The following is a 20,238-nucleotide window of genomic DNA, read 5'->3' as shown; positions in this document are numbered from 1 at the left end:
CTTAGTCCCAATGAATACCTTGGCTTCAAACACCTCACAAACTTCATTGTAGGATTATGATAGGAATAAAACTTTCCATAGAAAATAAGAATTTAATCAACAGAGGAAAGCACTTAGAGAAGCTAATTGATATTCAATTTTTGTTTGCATTCTCAAAGGGATAGGCTCCCAAACACAAATCAAAAATAATTCATATGCCATGTCATCAAATATGTTAACCATTAGATACAAATTATCCAACGGTGATTATGTTTTGTTAAAAGCTTTTGTCAGTCGATCCCGACCCATGATGTATAATTGTAGTTATGATTTGAATATCATCTTATATTTTGGGCTTAAGGGGATAAGAAGTAAAACTACAAGAGTTAAGGAGATTCATTTCAGTTTGCCAGAAAACAATCAAATCCGTATTTGTTGTGATGGAGCATCTAAGGAAAATCCAGGTGTGGCAGGCTTTGGATTTATTGGGAGAAACAATGAAAGTGAATGTGTGGGTTCAATGGCTGCTGGTCTGGGGATTGCAAAAAAAATTGTAGCAGAGATGATGATCAATGGGGTTATGTTTCATGACAAGAACCTAATCAGTAAGGAAGCAAAGAACTTTTATGAGAATTTATTCAGCGAGAATGTTCATTCTCGACCGACTTTTGATAATTTTCAGCTTCCAAACATTAGTGTACAACACAATATCATTCTTGAAAAGCTGTTTTAGGGGGAGGAAGTAAGGAAAGTTATCTGGGGTTTGGTTCCAATAAGTCCCCTGGACCAGACGGGTACACAATGAAGGTTTTCAAGGCAGTTTGGGATGTTACCAAGGAAGATCTAATGGCAGTTATGAAAGAATTTGAATCAACAGGGAGGATTGACTGGAAGCTAAACTGCACAAATATTGTGCTTATTCAGATGTGTGATGGAGCTACAAGTATGCATAATTTCAGACCAATAAGTATAATTGGTGGCGTCTATAAAATAATTTCGAAAATTCTTTCGGAAAGATTAAAGTTGATCATTCTTTCTATTATTTCGGAGTTCCAGGGAACATTCATAGATAGTAGACAAATTACAGATGGAATACCCATTGCTTCTGAGTTAATTGATGCAAGAGAGGGAGCTAAGATTCCAGGTTTGGTACTGAAATTTGACTTGGATAAATCCTTTGATAGCGTCACTTGCGGTTGTCTAGATTATACAATGTCTAGGTTTGGTTTTGGGAACATTTGGCGGATTAAATGGTGCTTGTCTTCTACCAGATTTGCGATGATTATAAATGGATCGGTGCCAGAGTTGTTTAGAAGTGGAAAAGGAATTGAGCAAGGAGACCCAATCTCTCCATTTCTTTTCATAATGGTGGTAGAAGTTCTTTCTGTCATGATTAAAAAAGAAGATGAGTTGCAACTCATTGCTGGTTTCAGTCATGCTGCTAATGCACTTAGTATCACCCATTTGCAATTCGCGAGCGATTTGATTATTTTTTTAGATGATGATGTTGAACAAGTTCAGAATTCAAAAAATATTTTACTTGCTTTTGAGTTGGTCGCAGGTTTAAAAGTAAATTTTCAGAAAAGCGCGTTGGTTGCAGTGGGGGAGCTATGAATGTTGTTGACAATGCACTTATTTTTGGGTGTTCAATGGCATCCTTTCCTACGAAATATTTCGGTATCCCGCTTGGTAATAAATCAAAGGAAGTTGGTGTTTGGGAAGTTAGTTTGTAGAAATTTCAGAAACGTTTAAGTGTTTGGCATATGAGATATTTGACGAAGGGTAGCAGGCTAATGTTGATTAAGCATGTACTATCGAGTTTGCCCGTATATTTTTTGTCGTTATTTCAAATTCCGGCTTCTGTGGAAAAAAGATGGAGAAAATTATGCGTCAGTTTTTATGGGGATCTTCTCCTAACAAGACTAAGAAAAGTTGGGTAGGTTGAAAAAAGCTAAGTTTACTTAAAGAAAGAGGAGGAGTCGGCATCAGAAAATTAAGGATAATGAACAAGGCACTTCATGCAAAGTGGATATGGAGGTACAGAAATGGGAAAAAGACGTTGTGGAGAAAGGTTGTTAACCATAAATTTGGAGGAAATCTTGAAGCATTCTTTCCAAATGAGAATAACAAGCCGGTTGGTAAAACTTATGGGCAGGTATATTAAAAACAATTCTAATGTGCTCCAGAATTCTGTTTTACAAGTGAATAGTGGGAATAGGGTTTTGTTCTGGAAGGAGAATTGGTTAAATGGGCAGCCTCCAAGATCGTTATTTCCGTCTCTTTACAAGATTAGCCGAAAACAAGATGCAACCATACAAGAAATATTGATGTTAATAGGTGGAGTTTCGCATTCTGTAGACTTCTAAAAGATGAAGAAGTTGAGGATGTTGCTCATCTTTTGAATCTGGTGCCGGTTATTAACGGTAACAGTGGGTCTGATTTGAGAATCAGGCAAGGGGGAATAAAGGATTTTCGTGGCTGAATGTTACAAAAATCTGAAATATGATGGGTTACTAATGTTTCCCTATAAATCTGTATGGAATCCTAGAATTCTGCTGAAGGTTATATTCTTTGTCTGGACTCTTTGTTACGATGTGGATCCCACATTGGATATATACAAGAATTCTATCATGGTGAATGGGTGTTTATTATGTAAGAAAGTTGACGAGACAAACCAACACATATTTTTTGCATTGTGAGACTACAAGGTCAGTATGACATTATTTCTTAAACTTTTACAATTTGAGTTGGGTATTTCACGATTTTGTTAGAAATACTATATGGGAATGGAGAAAGAAGAAGTCTTCCGGTGTCCATGCCATAAGAAAGAGAATTAGGGACATTTATCCTTTCACTATTTGGTGGGTGATCTAGATTGAACGAAACTCAAGGCTTTTTAATGGAAAGTATAGTTCTTTGGACTCGATTATGGATAGTGTGATGTTTTTGGTGTATAATTGGCGCGTTGGTATTGACATCTTTGTGGTATTTCTTTGAATACAGTTCTAAACAATTGGGAGGCATTCATGAGATCATTGATCTTCTGTATTTTTTTTTTTTTTTTTTGTTTTCATTAGCTTTACTATAATTGAGCTAGGCTTTGTGTTTTTTCTTCTCATCTAATCAATGACTTGGTGGTGAGTTGAAACTTTCGATATATTTGCCCTTTTTGAGTCAATTTTTTTTAGGTATGACTGGAGTTGACCGAATGGTCCACCAACTCAACTCAAGACGGATGTCAGTGTAACTGCTACTCTATGGGGTGGAATGGACTGGAGTCTGGACTGGACAAATTTGCTCATTTGTCCACCCCGTGCACTTGTTCCTATAGCGGGTGGAAACCAACAAATATGCCAGTTTGCCGTACTCCGGCCAACTGGCCTTAGCTTTGCTGAAACATTCGTCATATCGTATGCCACCTGTGTACATTCCTCGCATATGTAGTCCCCTCTCCGCATTAAAATTTATTTCATTTGGTTTGGTGAAATCGCAAACCCTGCCAAAAATCCTGAACCCTTCTCGTCAGGGATTTAGGGTCTCAATCATCACCATCATCAAGCTCGATCTGCTTGTCGTTTGGAAGGAGGTGTTGTTTCCCTAGAGTGATCTTGATTTTTGGCGGGTAAACCCTAAAGCTCCGCATGTTTAGTGAATGATTTTGATTTTGTCTGTGTTTGTGTGTATGTTTCTTGTCTTGATCTTGCTAATGTACACGTTTAGTCGTTTCCCCTATCTTTCAACCTGATTTTGATTGTGTTTAGTAATATCCGTGGGAATTTCATCGATCAGAAGCAAAAAAAATTGTTTGAAAGTTGATTTTGCTTTAAATCTGAGTGTGTCTAGTTTTTTTCTACTGATTTCTACATTGGATTGGATTCTACTGAGGATGATTTTGCTGTCTTGATTGATGTGTTCCTGGGTGGATTTTGTTGGTCTGGATGATTGCTTGGGGGGTTTGAATTGAAATTTAGTTTGTGAGATTCTAAAAGCGGTATAACTTTCTGTACTGTCTTTGGTAAGTATGAATTCTGTAGCTATTGCGTTATGGAGACTATGACTACCTGCTTAGAGTTTCCATTTTGTTTGTTAGTAAAATTGTGTTCTTGATCTTTGTTAATACTGATTACTCAGCATGGAAATGTTTTGTTTGAAGTTGGTTTTTCTTTTAACCCGCGTATGCTGTATTTTTCGGCTAATTAAGGCAGTAGTATTATGCTGCATTGTCAAAAAATGTGTATATCTTGAGGATTTTGTTATCTTGAGTTTTGAGGATTTAGTTTCATCTTTATGTTTTCTCTTTGGCATGCAAGTTCTGTGGTTGTCGTTGGGAAAACGACTGTGAGGGAATGGTAGGAATTCTAGTCCGTGAGGTTGTTCGTTACCTGCTTTAGTTGTTTGAAACAATGAAGAGAGTTAAAGGTTGAAAGCCTTGAATCACTGTGTAGTTGTGAACTGTGTGGTTTTGTGTTTACCGATACTGAATAACTTGTTATTACTTTTACTTTTGGATTGTTTCAATGTAGAGACTGCTTACTGCTTGAGGGTCATATTATGTTTACAGACTAGGAGTAAATATTTGCCAAAAAATCCAGCAGTGGAGTATGGCTTGTTTACAGAACTTTATTACTTGGTCTTGATATAATGTTGTGGTATTCTTGCAGGTGACACAGAGGAGCAGAATGAGCTCTGACGAAGATTCTGAAGTTAGTGAGTCTGAGATCGAGGATTATGGAGATAAGGAGTATGAATTGATGAAGAATGGGAAACACAAAGTCAAATTCGCAGAGGATGTCTTTCGGTGTCCATTTTGTCAAGGGAAAAAGAAACAAGACTATCGCTACAAGGATATCAAGCAGCACGCTATTGGGATAGCAAATTCTCATAGTAAGAGTGCTAAAAACAAGGCAAACCACTTGGCATTATCTAAATATCTGGAAACGGAGCTAGCACCAGTAGTGGTGGTTCAGGCTCAGCCTAAAGTTGAGGCTGATCAGGACCGTGATGAACTTTTTGTTTATCCTTGGGTGGGTGTTATTGCCAACCTTCCTACCGAATGGAAAGATGGAAAATATGTAGGAGAAAGTGGTTCTAAGCTCAAAGACCAGTTCACTAGACAAGGGTTTAATCCTGTGAAGGTGCAACCTCTATGGAATTTTCGTGGTCATTCAGGATATGCTCTTGTAGTTTTTAACAAGGACTGGCCTGGGTTTCACAATGCAATGTCATTTGAGAACTTCTTTGAAGCGGATCATCATGGAAAGCGAGATTGGTGTGCAAAGAAGCACCGTGAGACTAGTCTTTATGGCTGGGTGGCACGAGAGGATGACTACCATGGTGGAAATATTGTTGCTGAACACCTGGTAAAAATTGGGGACCTAAAAACTACTGCTGATATTGTGGCCGAAGATGAGAGAAAGACGAATAAACTTGTCTCAAAATTGGCTAATGAAATTGAAGTCAAAAGTATGAAAATGAGAGAAATTGAGTGTAAATACAATGAAACCAACCGATCTCTGAGTAACTTGATGAGTCAGAACGATAAGCTTCATCAAAGATACAACGATGGTATGTTAGGAAATTTAAATATTCTATATTTGGTACTTCCCGTCACAGCTATAAAAACCGACTCATGCTTGATTTGTATTTGGCAGAGCTTTTAAAGATGCAACAGACTGCAAAGAATCATTTCCAGAGGATTTGCCATGAGCACAATAAGGTCAAGTCAGAGTTGGACACCCAAAGGAAGGAGCTCGATCGGCGTAGATCAGAACTGGAAAAGCGTGAGGCCCAGAATGAAACTGAGCGGAGCAAATTAGCCGAGGAAAAGTTACAGGCAAGAGTAACACTGCAAAAAGAATTGGCTTTTATGAGTTAGTTCATGCTTCTTGGTAAAAAATGTAATGCAAGATATCAAGTAGTACTAGTCTATTGTATTTATTATATGGAAACCATAATTTTTTGCTGTTATAGCATGGAATTCATAGTCTATCGCTGCTTGTAGAAACATTCTGGTATAATTTTATAACTCGTGCATATGGATTTATTGTTTGTGATTTGCCATGGTAGCCGATTGATAATAGTGTTTCTGTTTGTGTGTTCAGAATGCCACAAAGAATAGCTCTCTTGAAATGGCTAGTGTGGAGCAAAAGAAGGCGGATGCAAATGTACTTAAGCTAGCTGAAGACCAGAAGGTATACTATCTACTGTTCATCTTGATAGATTATTTGTTAAGTCAGCAAAACAATGTAAATGCAAATCTTGCAATTTACTTATATTATCAATTGGTTGTGATTGTTGATCACAGAGAGAAAAGGAAAACCTACATAACAGAATACTTGCTTTAGAGAAGCAACTGGATGCAAAACAAGCATTGGAGCTGGAAATCGAGCGTTTGAAGGGAAATCTAAATGTGCTGAAGCACATGGGAGGAGATGAGGACGAGGCATTCAACAAAAAGATGGATGAAATGTCTAAGAACCTGAAAGAGAAAGAGGGAGAACTGGAAAGTCTTGAAGATCTCAACCAGGCTCTAGTAGTCAAGGAGCGTAAAAGCAATGATGAGCTACAGGAAGCTCGTAAAGAATTAATTAATGTGAGCTCTCTCTCTCTCTCCCTCTCTCTCTCCCCCCCTCTCCCTCTCTATCTCTATCTCTTTCCCTCTCTCTCCCTCCCTCCCTCCCTCCGGGATCTTGCAGAGAAAATCTTGAATGCCCTTTCTATTTTGAAATCTGGCTTGTAGGGACTGAGAGAAATGTCTGGTCGTGCTCATATTGGGGTCAAGAGGATGGGAGAGCTTGATAACAAACCATTCAATGAAGCATGTAAGAGGAAGTATGGCAGTGTAGATGTTCAAGCTACACTGATGTGCTCCACTTGGGAAGAACACCTTAAAGATCCAGACTGGCACCCTTACAAAATCATCAAAGTGGGGAACAACCATCAGGTAGTATAAATGTGCCACAGTTTCTTTTGTCCATGTTTTAAAATTTTAAAGCTCATAAGGTCTGATGTTTTGATTAGATGGGTGTTCCCGTCACTGATTTCTCTAAAATGTTTTACATCCAAGTAAAGAGGTAATTACGGGATTAAAATATTTGCATATTGACACCTAAGTAAACCGAAAATCTCTTCTTGTTAAATCTGTGATTGATGGTAGTTCTACTTCCGGGAAAAGTTATTATCTCTCGCAGGCTTTTCTAGTTTTTTTTACTTCTGTTCCTTCTAGTGTAATAGAATCAACTCACAAAAAATGAAAAGAAAAAAAACAACCCAAGATCTCCTGCTCGTGTAATAGAATCAACTCAAAATAATGACAGATATTTTTTAGGATATGTGTGAAAGCACTTCTGATCTCCATGTCCCAGATAATGCAGTTGCTTAGCCTTGTTTATCATCTTATGTAATTATGAGTATGTTTTTTACGCTGAGCTTTGGAGTTATGCTAATGCAGGAAATTATAAACGAAGACGATGATAAGTTAAAGGGTCTGAGAGAAGATTATGGTGAGGAGGTTTACAGTGCTGTTTCAACCGCTCTCTTGGAAATGAACGAGTATAACCCTAGTGGAAGGTACGTAGTTCCAGAATTATGGAATTTCAAGGAGAACAGAAAAGCTCCTTTGAAAGAAGTGGCAGCATTCATTCTTAAGCAGTGGAAGACCTCTAAGCGAAAGAGGGCTTAAGGTTGATGGTATAGTATAAAGCATTTCATAATTAATTATAGGCTGACAGCAAGGCTTGTTATTTTTTGGTATAGCTGAAGCAGATGAAATTGACCTCCTGAATGATTATTTTGTCATCAAGGACTTGCAGTATATTCCTTCTTAGCATCTTGCTCATGATGTTTTGGTTGTGGTTGTGGTAGTTTTAACATTGCTGTTATTATGCATTGTGTGACATGATTAACATGCTGCTTGCTAGAACAAGGACAGTTTTTGATCTTCCTGTTATTGCAGTTTAGATTTTTGTTATTGACCTTCTCACATGACAAAACAAACATGGGGAAGTTCACTGAAATTTCATCAAAGTACTTATAAGTTGGAATCCGATGTAACGACTCCGGAAAAAAAAAGGCTTAGGATGATAAAAAAAAGAACTGAAATCGTAAAAATCCCTTGGTTCGGAAGTAAACTCTCAAATGTATGCCAGCATCCGGACTACGTATGCCATACCCTTGTGCTGTTCAATATAGTAAATTACTGCCTCTGTCCAATAAAAGGTGGGTCTCTTTAGTTTTTCATCTTCACTTGGTGCTTATGCAAGAGATATTTGGGGAAATTACTTAAAATTTCTGAAGATCATCAGCCAATTCAGAAAGTTTAACAAATTTCAAGTTGGATTTTTTAGTTTTTAAATTATTTTTTTTTTTGCCTCTAAATGATATAATATGTTTTGACAGTTGACCAGTCAACGGGCATCTTGCCAATTTGCAAACTAAATCAACATTTGCACCTGAGTCAACAATATATTGAACAATCCCTTGATCATATTAGCTCATCTTGATGTTTGTAAAATTCATTTCATTCCCCGCTCTCTCTGTCAAAAGCCCTGAACCCGTCTCGTCCAGCATCAAGCTCGATCTGTTGTTTGAAAGAAGGTGTTTCCCTCGAGAGATCATTTTTGGCGGGTAAACCCTAAATCTGTGATATACTTGAGCATGTTTAGTGAATCATTTTGATTTTTTTTTCTTAGTTTTATCTTGCTAATGTACTGGGTAATTTTAGTTTATTTCCCCTATCTGATTTTTTTGATTTAGATTGTGTTCAGTAATTGGGAATTTTATCGATCAGAAAAAAAAAACTGTTTGAAAGTGGATTTTGCTTTCAATCTGAGTATCTCTAGTTTGTTTCTACTAATTTGTACATTGTATTCTACGGAGTATAATTTCATTGTCTTGATTATGGCTGTGTTGAGTGGTTTGATGAATTGAAATTTAGTTTGTGAGATTCTACAAGTGATACAACTTTCTGCATTGTCTTTGGTAAGTATGAATTCTGTAGTTAATTGTGTTATGAAGACTATGACTACCTGTTTAGAGTTTCCATTTTGTTTGGCAAGTAAGATATTATGTTCTGGATCTTTGTTAATACTGATTATTTTGCATGGAAATGTTTTGTTTGAAGTTGAATTTTCTTCTAACCGGCGTAGCTGTAGTATTATACTGCATTGTCAAAAAAAAAAAAAAAAAAAGTTAAGTATGTTGTTAGTTTGGATGAATTCATTTGAGTTTTGGAGTGAATGATTGTATTAGGATTTAGTTTTCTTGTTACTCTTTGGCAAGCGAGTTCTGTGGTTGACCATTTGATGTTTACATAGTCCTGTAATGGGGTTCGTTATGTAAGTATGGCTTGTTTACAGAACTCTATTACTTGGTATAATGTTGTCGTATTCTTGTAGGTGACACAGCAGAGAAGAATGAGCTCTGACGAAGATTCAGAAATTAGTGAGTTTGAGATCGACGATTATGGAGATAAGGAGTATGAATTGATGAAGAATGGGAAACGCAAAGTCAAATTCGCAGAGAATGTCTTCCGGTGTCCATTTTGTCAAGGGAAGAAGAAACTAGACTACCTCTACAAGGATATCAAGCAGCACGCTGTTGGGATAGCGAGTTCTCGTAGTAAGAGCGCTAAACACAGGGCAAACCACTTGGCATTGTCTAAATTTCTGGAGACGGAGCTAGCACCAGTAGTGGTTCAAGCTCAGCCTGAAGTTGAGGTTGATCAGAACTGTGATGAACTTTTTGTTTATCCTTGGGTGGGTGTTGTCGACCTTCCTACTGAATCGAATGATGGGAAGTATGCAGGAAAAAGTCAGCTCACAGAGCAGTTCACTAGGCAAGGGTTTAATCCTGTGAAGGTGCAACCTCTGTGGAATAAACATAGTGGTAAACATTCAGGATATGCTCTTGTAGTTTTTAACAAAGGCTGGCCTGGGTTTTACAATGCAATGTTATTTGAGAAGTTCTTCGAAGCGGATCATCATGGGAAGAAAGATTGGTGTGCAAAGAAGCATCGTAGGACTAGTCTTTATGGCTGGGTGGCACGAGAAGATGATTTAGATGGTGGAAGTATTGTTGCTGAACAACTGGAAAAAATTGGGAACCTAAAAACTGCTGCCGATATTGTGTCCGAAGAAGAGAGAAAGACAAATCAACTTGTCTCAAAGTTGGCTAATGATATTGAAGTCAAAAGTATGAAAATGAAAGAAATTGAGTGTAAATACAATGAAACCAATATATCTTTGAGTAACTTGGTGAGTCAGAACGATAGGCTTCATCAGAAATACAACGATGGTATGGTATTTACAGTTACAAAAAACTGACTCATGCTTACTTGCACTTGGCAGAGCTTTTGAAGATGCAACAGACCGCAAAGAATCATTTCCCGAGGATTTGCCAAGAGCACAATAAAGTCAAGTCAGAGTTGGACACTCAGAGGAAAGAGCTCGAGCATCGAAGATCAGAACTGGAGAAGCGTGAGGCCCGGAATGAAACTGAGCGGAACAAATTAGCCAAGGAAAAGTTACAGGTAAGAGTAAGACTGCAATTTCATATGTAATTGTTGTTTGTCATTTCTCATCATTGCTGACTGATAATACTGTTTTCGTTTGTGTGTTCAGAATGCCACGAAGAATAGCTCCCTTGTAACGGCTTGTGTGGAACAAAAGAAGGCGGATGAAAATGTATTTAAGCTAGCAGAAGACCATAAGGTATACTATCTAATGCTACATCTTGATAGATTTTCTGTAGAACAATGTAAATGCATATCTTGGAAGTTACTTAAATTATTAATTGGTTATGATTGTTGATACAGAAAGAAAAGGAAAATCTTCATAGCAGGATACTTGCTTTAGAGAAGCAATTGGATGCGAAACAAGCATTGGAGCTGGAGATTGAGCGGTTGAAGGGAAACTTAAATGTGCTGAAGCACATGGGAGGAGATGAGGACGCGGCATTCAACAAAAAGATGGATGAAATGTCTAAGCACCTGGAAGAGAAAGAGGGAGAACTGGAAAGTCTTGAAGATCTCAACCAGGCTCTAGTAGTCAAGGAGCGTAAAAGCAATGATGAGCTACAGGAAGCTCGTAAAGAATTAATTAGTGTGAGCTCTCTCTCTCCCCCCCCCCCTCTCTCTCCCTGTTATCTTTCTGATGGTATAGATTCCCTCGGGCTTGTCGGGACTGAGAGAAATGTCTGGCGGCCGTGCTCTAATTGGGGTCAAGCGAATGGGAGAGCTTGATGACAGACCATTCCATGAAGCATGTAAGAGGAAATACGGCAGTGAAAGTAATCAAGCTACACTGATGTGCTCCGCTTGGGAAGAATACCTTGGAGATCCAGATTGGCACCCTTACAAAATCATCAACATGAGAAATAGCCATCAGGTAACCTGCCACAATTTCTTTTGTCCAGGTTTATAAATTTTAAAGTTGATAAGGTCCTTCATTTGAGTAAGGGTGCTCCCGTCACTGATTCCTCTACAATGTTTACATCCCAAGTAAAAAATCCACTTTATGAAAGGTGAGGGGTTAAAATATTGCAAATTGATACCCAAGCAAACCTAAGACCTCTTGAAGCCATAATTGAATCAACTAAATGATGACAAATATTTCTATTAAGGATTTGTGGGACTAAAGGCTTGGTTGTTGTATTCATGTGAAAGTACATCGTGAATGATAATAAGTATGTATTTTACACTGAACTTCGATTCTTTGCTAACACAAGAGATTATAAACGAAGACGATGATAAGTTAAAGGGTCTGAGAAGAAATTATGGTGAGGAGGTTTACAGTGCTGTCACAACTGCCCTCATGGAAATGAATGATTATAACCCTAGTGGAAGGTACATCGTTCCAGAATTGTGGAACTTCAAGGAGAAGAGAAAGGCTACTTTGAAAGAAGTAGTGGCGTACATTCTTAGGCTGTGGAAGACCTCTAAGCGGAAGAGGGCTTAAGGTTGATAGTATGGTATAGAACATTCCAGTGAATACAGTTGGTAGTAAGACAGTAAGACTTGTTACTTTTTAGGTATAGCTGAAACAGATGAACATATTAACCTCCTGAATGACTATATTTTGTCATCAAGGAATTACAGTTGTGGGTGGTGCAAAGATTTGTGGCATCATAGTAGTTTAGCTCTTTACTGCTGCTAGTTCATCGGTAAAGTTAACTGAAATTTCATCAACTTACAGTAATAATTACTAGTTAGAATCCGATAAATTAAGAGCTGAAAAAAAGCTTAGAATGCTAAGAAGATCTGAAAATATCACATGATAGGCACGTAAGTGTACCCACTCATTATTTTGCTAACAATCTTATTTTAGAAGTGGTGTAGGAAATTACAAATAATATGTGATCTGCTAAAAATGACATTTGCCAGTTATGACTGAGGGAGTCTGGAGCTTAATTTGGGTTGCCCTGGTATTTTATTAATCTGAACCAACTAATCAACTCGCGGCCAGAGAATACAAGGTATCGAAGAATAATTTTTCTTTGTTCGTGAGCCGCTAAAGGGTTCCAATTTGGTTAGATGGACAGTGACAGTGGTGATTTGTTGCACCACTTTCATCAGCAGGCTGGCCGGATTGAGCTAAAATTGGGGTCAGAATTAACATTGAATTGGTGTTTGTTCATGGCGGTTGTTACAGTTCGGTTGACATGAAGGTTCTGTATCGAGATATAGACACGGCAACATAAATTGGTGTTGAACCGATGGAGTCATTGAGAAATGAAATTGGAAGAAGTTACTGGTGTTGGTTGTACAGACTGAATGATGGTAGTAGTATCTCCATTGCCCACGATGAGATGTGTTTGTAAATTAATGGTGGTAGTAGTATCTCGATGTCTAGTTCCTTCATTTGGTCGTTGATATTGTCCAAGTCACCTAATTCATTGCTATCCAACCACTGGGAGGCCTTGTTCACTTCCTTTTACCAGCCGATGATCGCTTGCCATTGATTGTATTCCTAACGTCTTCTACATATTTCTCAAAGGAGTTCCTTAACTCCAACTTCTTCCTGTGTTCTTCCTCTTCTGACTTATACCTCTCGAGCCAACCTTTCAAGCTCAGCCTTGGAAAACCTCCCCTTTTCATTAGTAATCGTAATCTGATTTTTGCTCCCCGATGTCTTGTCTTGGGCAATATACCGTCTGCATCTATGTCCAAACACTGTCATTTTAGGAACACGACGAGGCGCTTCCACTTAAATGGAGTTGACCCAACAAGTTGTTGTCGCAGGTTCTACTACTCTCACCTTCGTACACTGAAATACACACACCAGTTTGATTGTCCAACTGAGTAGTAAACACTTTTTCATTTCTTAACGGGAATGGTTGTGTTCCTAGGGATCATCAGATTCATAACCTGTTCTCGTGCTCCAACAACCCCGACGCCAAGAGAAAGAGGAGTGACATCCAGTAACACCAAGTCCCGCACCTTGTCATTACCCTCACCACTCATAATAGCAGCTCGCGCTGCAGCACCATAAGCCACAGCTTCGTCAGGGTTGACAGTTCCTTACCATGAAAGGAATCCTGCAACAGAGACTGCACCTTGGGAATTCTAGTGGTCCCACCCACGAGCACGATTTCATCGATGCTGCTTTTGTCCATCTTAGCATCAGTCAAACACATCCCAATAGATCCCATGCATTTGTTGAACAAGTCCATGTTGAGCTCTTCAAATTTAGCACGATCGTGATGGTTGTCCGGGTAGTAGATGAGAGCATCCGCTTTGCTCTCTCACATGCTGTTCTCATTACTTGGACCAACAAACACTAGTTTGCTTGGTACCAAGACCATAAGCAATAGCAGGTGCTGTAGGTTCACTGATGATGCGCATTACATTAAAGCCAGCAATGGTACCAGCATCCCTAGTAGCATGGCGCTGAGAATCATTAAAGTAAGCGGGGACTGTAATAACAGTGTCTTTCACAGTTGAACCAAGATAAGCTTGCATCTTAGTGAGCACCATGGCTGAGATTTCTTCAGCTGAAACCTGCATATCCTGGCTCTTGTAACTGACCTGAATCATGGGTTTGTCGTGTGCTCCAGCGATGACTTTGAATGGCCACATTTGATATCCCTTTGAACAAATTTGTCGCTGAATTTCTTACCAATCAAGCGTTTTGCATCTAATAAACAGAAAATGACACCCTTAAGAAGAATGAAACAATTTATATCAAAAAATTGATCTAAAGTGTGAAAAAAGATAAAATTTTACCAAAAACGGTGTTGATAGGGTTAAGGACCGCTTCATTCTTTGCAGCATCACCGATTAAAAGCAACACAGGAAGGAGTAGTGGGATTCCCTTGATCATTAGTAATGATTTTCTTGTGATGACCATACACCAACACATGAATATGTTGTACCTAAATCAATACCAATTGCTTTTCTTCTTTCAGCCATTTTGATGATAGGTAACTTCAAGTTCAGTAATTCATTTAGGAACCTGGGATTTAATTGCTCTGAGTTCACAGTTACAGTTTTCCATTTAGATGCCGGAAACCAGCAACGTTAAAACAGTTATGGGTTGCCGTCGACATCCAAGTTGAGGCATTTTTTAGAAACTATATATATTACAGCCGGGCGTGTCACTCTCAAAGGAAGTGATAAATTTTAGGTGTTCGGTCGATATTTCAGAACATGAAAGTTGCCATTGTTTAGATTAGAAACCACGAATTTTAATTAAATGATGATAAGATGTCTCCTAGTTGGAGAAAAAGCTGATAAACAAGCTTACTGTTATTGCTTTATGAATTCAATTGGCAATCCTCTGTAGCAAATGAGAGTGTCCCTCGCATAACATCATATAAAATCCTTTTGCGAGCTTGTTGCATTGCTCCAAACATGACATCATAATGACTATCCAACCGAGAAATACCTAAACAAAAATCATTACCACCGATAGAAAAAACAGTGTCCGGTTTGTCCATTACAAAGTCGGCATTCTGAAAGTGAAATGTCATCGCTGGATAATCTTTGTCATCCTTGGGTCTTGGAGAAAAACAAAGATCAAAGTAACCGCGAGGTGTTTCAACCCGAAGGATATTCAAATCTTGAAAATATACCTCTACACTTTCTGCAACTTTATCAAACAGAGGTCCATGCATTAAAGTCACCGGAGCCCCTGAATCTATGATACAACCGCCTCTTTCCGTATCCTTGTGAAACTCGAAATCACTTCTTTGAAATGCCAGTCGATCACGACCTACACTGATACCTTCTAGATGCAAGTAATATGCATCTGGGTCATGACGTTGAAAAAATAAGGGAGTTGAATATACTCGTTGTTGACCTAATCTACCGCCTCTAATTCTCACGTCTGAACCGAACCTTAAGTAAGTGCTTGAAGCCACACCATCCGTATATGGCTTCAGGCAGTACTCAAATTTAGCTTCTCCGGCAGGACCTAATTGATTGATAAAAGATCTGATTCCACCACTCATACCGAGTATTCCTGCGATAACATCGGGTTTCCCGCTTCTAAAACCATCACCAATAACCGGTCCGAAATTCTCTTGTTTAGTCCCACAACCCATGATAATATCAAAAGATTGAACGGCATCGTTATCTGAATATACAGTAAATTCTTCTTTTGCCAAAACACCTGATGTAACTGATGTGCTCAAGTATGCTTCTTCATAAGCACATATGCCTTCAACACATTTACTTGTGTCGCACAAAGGGTGGCCATCGTCACAACGAAGCGGTTCGTATGTAGTTGAATCTGCAGCGGGATACAAGGGATCGTCTTGATGAAAATAAGAAACAGCACCTTCGCATTGAGTCCAGATAAGATCGCTGCCGGTATCAACCATTAAATAATAAGGTTGTGGTAAGTCATTAAAACTACCTATTCCTACCAATGCGACATAAAATGATAGCGCTTCGTAGGACACTGGTAAACGTACAACATCGGGATTTATCAAGTTTGTTTTATTGAACATCTTTTTTGATCCAAGGTAAAGTGCTCGAGCTTTCGATTGTTGGATGAGTCTCTGGAACCTTTCTTCTTGTGTTAAATGATCGCCTGGGTATAGAGGTGAGTTCTTAGAGTCTCTATGAAAGATCTTCATAGTTAACCCGCTTGGATTAACTGCAGTCACAGTGTTTAGCAGCAAAGAGATATAAAATATTGTTGGAAAAATTAGGGCATTTTCTGATCTAGCCATTTTTTATGTTTTCTAGCAATATGGAAAAATCATTTCTGGTTATTATGAGTACTTATATTGAAATTAGTTACCATTATTAATTATTAAATGAATTTAAAAATATTTTATCATTATTAAAAAGATTTAAAAATGAAATGTATTATGTATTCTTTTTAATTTTTTGATTCTCCATATTAAAGGAAATAATTCTCATTTAATTTTATTTTCAAAAACGAAAACCATCTTTAATAAAATATATTCAAAAATAGTTCCACGTTTTAATTTTTTGGTGAGGCCCCTTCCTATGGGTGTGGCAAACATGAATTTTTGTCATTTAAGCACCCACTATGGAGATGGCAAACTGGCCTGGTTAAGTGGTAAATTTGCCACTTAACCAGGCCAGGTCAAGTTTCCACCGAGCGGTGTAGTTTAAACCTCTCGGTGTAGTTTCCACCGCATTTTTCTTCTCTCCTACTTTTTAGTTATCATAACAGATTTTTATTATAAAAAGACCCCACAAAATATTTTATAATACCTAAAATCTAAAAGGGACCCCACCAAATACAAATAACTGGATCTTTTTATTAACAATGGTCCCACAAAACACAATATAAAATACTAGTTTAATAAAATTTGCCAGCTTTCCCATAGTGAGGAAACTAGTTTTGGCATGGCAAAACAATCTTTATACCGGCTCCCATAGAATGAAAGGAAACAACTGCTATCATTATTGTTAACTTATGTTTCCATAATCTAAATATGTATTTTCAAAATATTTTTGGTGTCATGTTGTATCCCGTCTCACAACAAGGGAAGGGATCTTAGTTACACATCTCCTCAAGTCATGTGTTTGCTTCGGCCATTTCCAGTCTCGGTTTCAAATTTTGTGGCTTACTTTTAGCTCCCATAACTAATATTGTTTTATGTTGCCATGGCCAGGAACCGGAACCTTTTCCAGAGTTGTATTTATTTTATTAAGCCGTGAAGCTGTTCAGAGATTTCCGATTTTTTTATTTATTTCCTGATGTGCATTATGTCATTTGAAATTTGTCAAGAGAACAACGTACCTTATTTTCCTTACTAGCTCAATACAGTCTACACTTTTTTGTATATTTATGTGCTGCCGTTGTACATAAAATGATGGTATCTTTATGGTTCAGTACAATTGCTGGCATTGTAAACCTGAACTTGTATCTTCTGTACTCTGGACTCTAGTTCGGATGTGCGCTTCTAATGATGCTATCGATATAAGAGCATTGGTGTCGGATTTCATTTCTGGAGTACTATACTTATAATAAGCATACGCATTAACCCAAACAAAAGGTGTTTGAGCATCCAGGAACAAACCCGGGTTGCAACAATCAACGGCCACTCTTCCATCTGAGATGCAGATCTTAGCCGTCCAAGATCGCCAGACGACGCATGGTAACCTTTGGCCCAACACCGAAACCCTAGTTTTGGCCGTGCCTAAACCACGCCAAGGCATGCCAACCATGTCGCATGGCATGCCGTGCCAGCCCCCGTTCCGCGCCTAAATTATGCCTAGCCTGGCCGCGCCTAACACATGCCAAAGCCATGCACGACGCTGGCTGCCAAAACGAAGGGTTGCGATAATCAACGGCCACCCTTCCATCTGAGATACAGATCTTAGCCGTCCAAGGTCACCAACCAACACATGGTAACCTTTGGCCCAACGCCACGCCTAAACCGCGCCAAGGCATGCCGACCATGTCGTACGTGCCAATGGCATGTCGTTCCAGCCACCGTTCCGCGCCAAGGTATGCCAACCATGCCACATGCAGCAATGCCATGCCGGCCTTTCCTTCATGGTCGTCAAAGCAAAGGGTTGCAACAATCAACGACCACCCTTCCATCTGAAACGCAGCTCTTACCCGTCCAAGGTCGCCAACCAACGCATAGTAACCTTTGTCCCAACGCCCAAACCATAGTTTTGGTCGTGCCTAAACCACGCCAAGGCATGCGAACCATGTCGCATGTGCCAATGGCATGCCGTGCCAGCCACCGTTTCGCGCCAAGGTATGCGAACCATGCCATAGGTGTCAAGGGCATGTCGCGCCAGCCACACCTCCGCGCCAAGGCATGCCAACCATGTCGGCAGCGCCGCTATGCCAAAATCCTAGCTTGGCCACGCATAATCATATCAAATCCATGCCATCCATGATTTCACGTCGCTGGCTACCAAGCGAAGGGTTGCAATAATCAACGACTACCCTTCCTCTCAAGATGCAAAATCTCGACCGTCAAAGGTCACTACCGAGTCGGCAAGTCTCCCAAGCTCAACTTGCCAAACAACAACAACATGCTACATGTTTTCCACAAAAACACTCGAGACATCAACACATGTCACAAACTAGGGGATGTTCATTGGGTATTGGTTTGGTGGTTTATAGCGTGCGGCGTACACTACGCCCGTTACAAGACAGTGTCATAAGGATGAGGCGGTTAGCAAATACGGGGTGTAATGGTGAAACGCTTTCTTTCATTATGTAACATCAATTCCAGACGTTACCGGTTACCACCTCCTCTCATTTACTCATCCGTTTTCCATTTCTTCCGAGACCAGAGTACGTTTCACTTCGACTTGTATAAATAGGTCTTACATATTTCCACCAAACAACAAGTTTTTGGTCAGGAACATACAACACTCAGAAAACATTTGTTAGCTTTCTCATCTGTTAGATTTCCACTTTCTGATACAAGTCGTTGAACATATACTCTTCCAGAATCTACTATTTCTGGTCTCAACACTGTCTTCGCTTCCCTCCCCAAAACCAACCCTTCTCCTTCACTTTGTGACCAAAGCAAGTCTGGAACGACCATTTCTTGGTTTAGGCCATATTTGTACAGATTGATCTCTCGAATCTAAAGTATTCCCTTGCAGTACATTGTTTAGGGTTTAGACTAGTTTCTCACCCACAACACACGAAATTACCGAAACTAGCAGAAACTGTTTTCACTCTCAAACAGGTGGTTACAAAGATCTTAAATGCTTCCCAAAGTAATAGAGAGAACTCAAGTTGAAGTAAATACTTAAGTTCTAAACATTAAAGAGGTATAAGCTTAAGACTAGATCTTCTCTCCTAGATATTGAATGCCCTTAGTTTGTTGGTGAGGCTTGGTATTTATAGCTCATTCTTCTCCAAGTATATCTTTGTTGTCTCTTGGTCCATAGTTTCTTGATATACCTTTAGTACATATGGTACCTTCGTCAGCCGCGTGTTTTCTCCAGTCGAACTCTACCACCTCAGCTGATCCACGTTCCTTCGTGAACTTCCCATCCTTAGTACAGACTGTACCTTCGTTCACCGCTAGCCTTTTCCATTCAGGTCCCCATCTCTCTTCAGTGCTTGGGTTATGCGTGTAGATAAGAGATTTGTTCATTTAATGCTGATTAGATATGTTATCCACCCCTGTCCCTTCGCCGACTTCCTCTCAATAGATTAGGCTTTTACTTCTCTCATCTTAGTCGTCGAGGTATCTTGTCTTGGGGCGAGATAAAGTAGATTTACGAAGGTGTCTTATGTCACTTGGATTCCTCTGTCTAGCGAGGGATACACAGTTATCTTGCATACGACCACTGAGATCGTGACAGGTGCCTCTGCAGAATATTGGTATTCACAACATCCTTCCTCGCTCCCATTTGGGCATCGTTAAAATGCCGATATGAACGACCTAATGTACCGGCAGGAGTCTGACGGTAGCACTGAACCAAGGTGGACCATTTTGGGTAGATACCATCAACAAGATAATAGTCATGAGTGTACTGGTGGTCGTCAACCATGAAACGGACTTGGGGACAAATTCCATGCTTCAAATCTTCAAACAGAGACGACTTATGCAAAACATTGATATCATTTTGTGAACCAGGAAGACCAAAAAAAGCGTGTCATATCCAACAATCGTAAGAAGCAGCAGCTTCAAGGATAACTGTTGGTTTTGGATAATGACCTTTATATTGACTGGCCCAATAAACCGGGCATCCTTTCCATACCTAATGCCTACAATCGAGACTACCTAGCATTCATGAGAATCCCCTTTCCTCATTCTCCCTCAATATTTTTCTAACATCTTTCTCGGTTGATTTTC

The 20,238-nt window shown here is 39.2% G+C and overlaps 3 protein-coding genes and 1 pseudogene across 3 annotated transcripts; 2 read left to right on the top strand and 2 right to left on the bottom strand.

Moving 5' to 3' along the window:
* Positions 1–3,460: 3,460 nt before the first annotated feature.
* LOC113280973 (protein INVOLVED IN DE NOVO 2-like) lies at positions 3,461–7,916 on the top strand. The gene is made up of 7 exons (XM_026529600.1): positions 3,461–3,601; positions 4,641–5,544; positions 5,631–5,812; positions 6,081–6,170; positions 6,284–6,571; positions 6,719–6,922; positions 7,430–7,916. The coding sequence occupies exons 2-7, from the start codon at positions 4,659–4,661 to the stop codon at positions 7,658–7,660; spliced, it is 1,881 nt and encodes a 626-aa protein (XP_026385385.1). The 5' UTR covers positions 3,461–3,601; positions 4,641–4,658; the 3' UTR covers positions 7,661–7,916.
* A 128-nt stretch (positions 7,917–8,044) lies between these two features.
* Positions 8,045–12,188, top strand: LOC113280974 (protein INVOLVED IN DE NOVO 2-like). The gene is made up of 9 exons (XM_026529601.1): positions 8,045–8,196; positions 8,377–8,604; positions 9,375–10,272; positions 10,326–10,507; positions 10,599–10,688; positions 10,793–11,080; positions 11,139–11,363; position 11,435; positions 11,704–12,188. The coding sequence occupies exons 3-9, from the start codon at positions 9,393–9,395 to the stop codon at positions 11,931–11,933; spliced, it is 1,896 nt and encodes a 631-aa protein (XP_026385386.1). The 5' UTR covers positions 8,045–8,196; positions 8,377–8,604; positions 9,375–9,392; the 3' UTR covers positions 11,934–12,188.
* Positions 12,189–12,333: 145 nt separating this feature from the next.
* On the bottom strand, positions 12,334–14,386 carry LOC113278732 (annotated as a pseudogene).
* A 344-nt stretch (positions 14,387–14,730) lies between these two features.
* On the bottom strand, positions 14,731–15,519 carry LOC113278731 (aspartic proteinase CDR1-like). Its single transcript, XM_026527490.1, has one exon. The coding sequence runs from the start codon at positions 15,517–15,519 to the stop codon at positions 14,731–14,733; it is 789 nt and encodes a 262-aa protein (XP_026383275.1).
* Positions 15,520–20,238: the final 4,719 nt, after the last annotated feature.

The sequence above is a fragment of the Papaver somniferum genome, chromosome 5 (assembly GCF_003573695.1).
Source record: "Papaver somniferum cultivar HN1 chromosome 5, ASM357369v1, whole genome shotgun sequence".
Classification (NCBI taxonomy): Eukaryota; Viridiplantae; Streptophyta; class Magnoliopsida; order Ranunculales; family Papaveraceae; genus Papaver; species Papaver somniferum.
Note: the sequence above shows the minus strand (reverse complement) of the source record. Positions and strands in the feature narration are given on the sequence as shown.

What these genes read in the sequence shown, in the direction of transcription:
- LOC113280973 (XM_026529600.1), top strand. Translation starts at nt 4,659, where the DNA reads ATGAGCTCTGACGAAGATTCTGAAGTTAGTGAGTCTGAGATCGAGGAT. An exon ending in TCATCAAAGATACAACGATG is followed by an intron (nt 5,545 to 5,630) that starts GTATGTTAGGAA and finishes TGTATTTGGCAG; the next exon opens with AGCTTTTAAAGATGCAACAG. An exon ending in CTCGTAAAGAATTAATTAAT is followed by an intron (nt 6,572 to 6,718) that starts GTGAGCTCTCTC and finishes TCTGGCTTGTAG; the next exon opens with GGACTGAGAGAAATGTCTGG.
- LOC113280974 (XM_026529601.1), top strand. Translation starts at nt 9,393, where the DNA reads ATGAGCTCTGACGAAGATTCAGAAATTAGTGAGTTTGAGATCGACGAT. An exon ending in TCATCAGAAATACAACGATG is followed by an intron (nt 10,273 to 10,325) that starts GTATGGTATTTA and finishes TGCACTTGGCAG; the next exon opens with AGCTTTTGAAGATGCAACAG. An exon ending in TAGCCAAGGAAAAGTTACAG is followed by an intron (nt 10,508 to 10,598) that starts GTAAGAGTAAGA and finishes TTGTGTGTTCAG; the next exon opens with AATGCCACGAAGAATAGCTC.
- LOC113278731 (XM_026527490.1), bottom strand. Translation starts at nt 15,519, where the DNA reads ATGGGTTGTGGGACTAAACAAGAGAATTTCGGACCGGTTATTGGTGAT.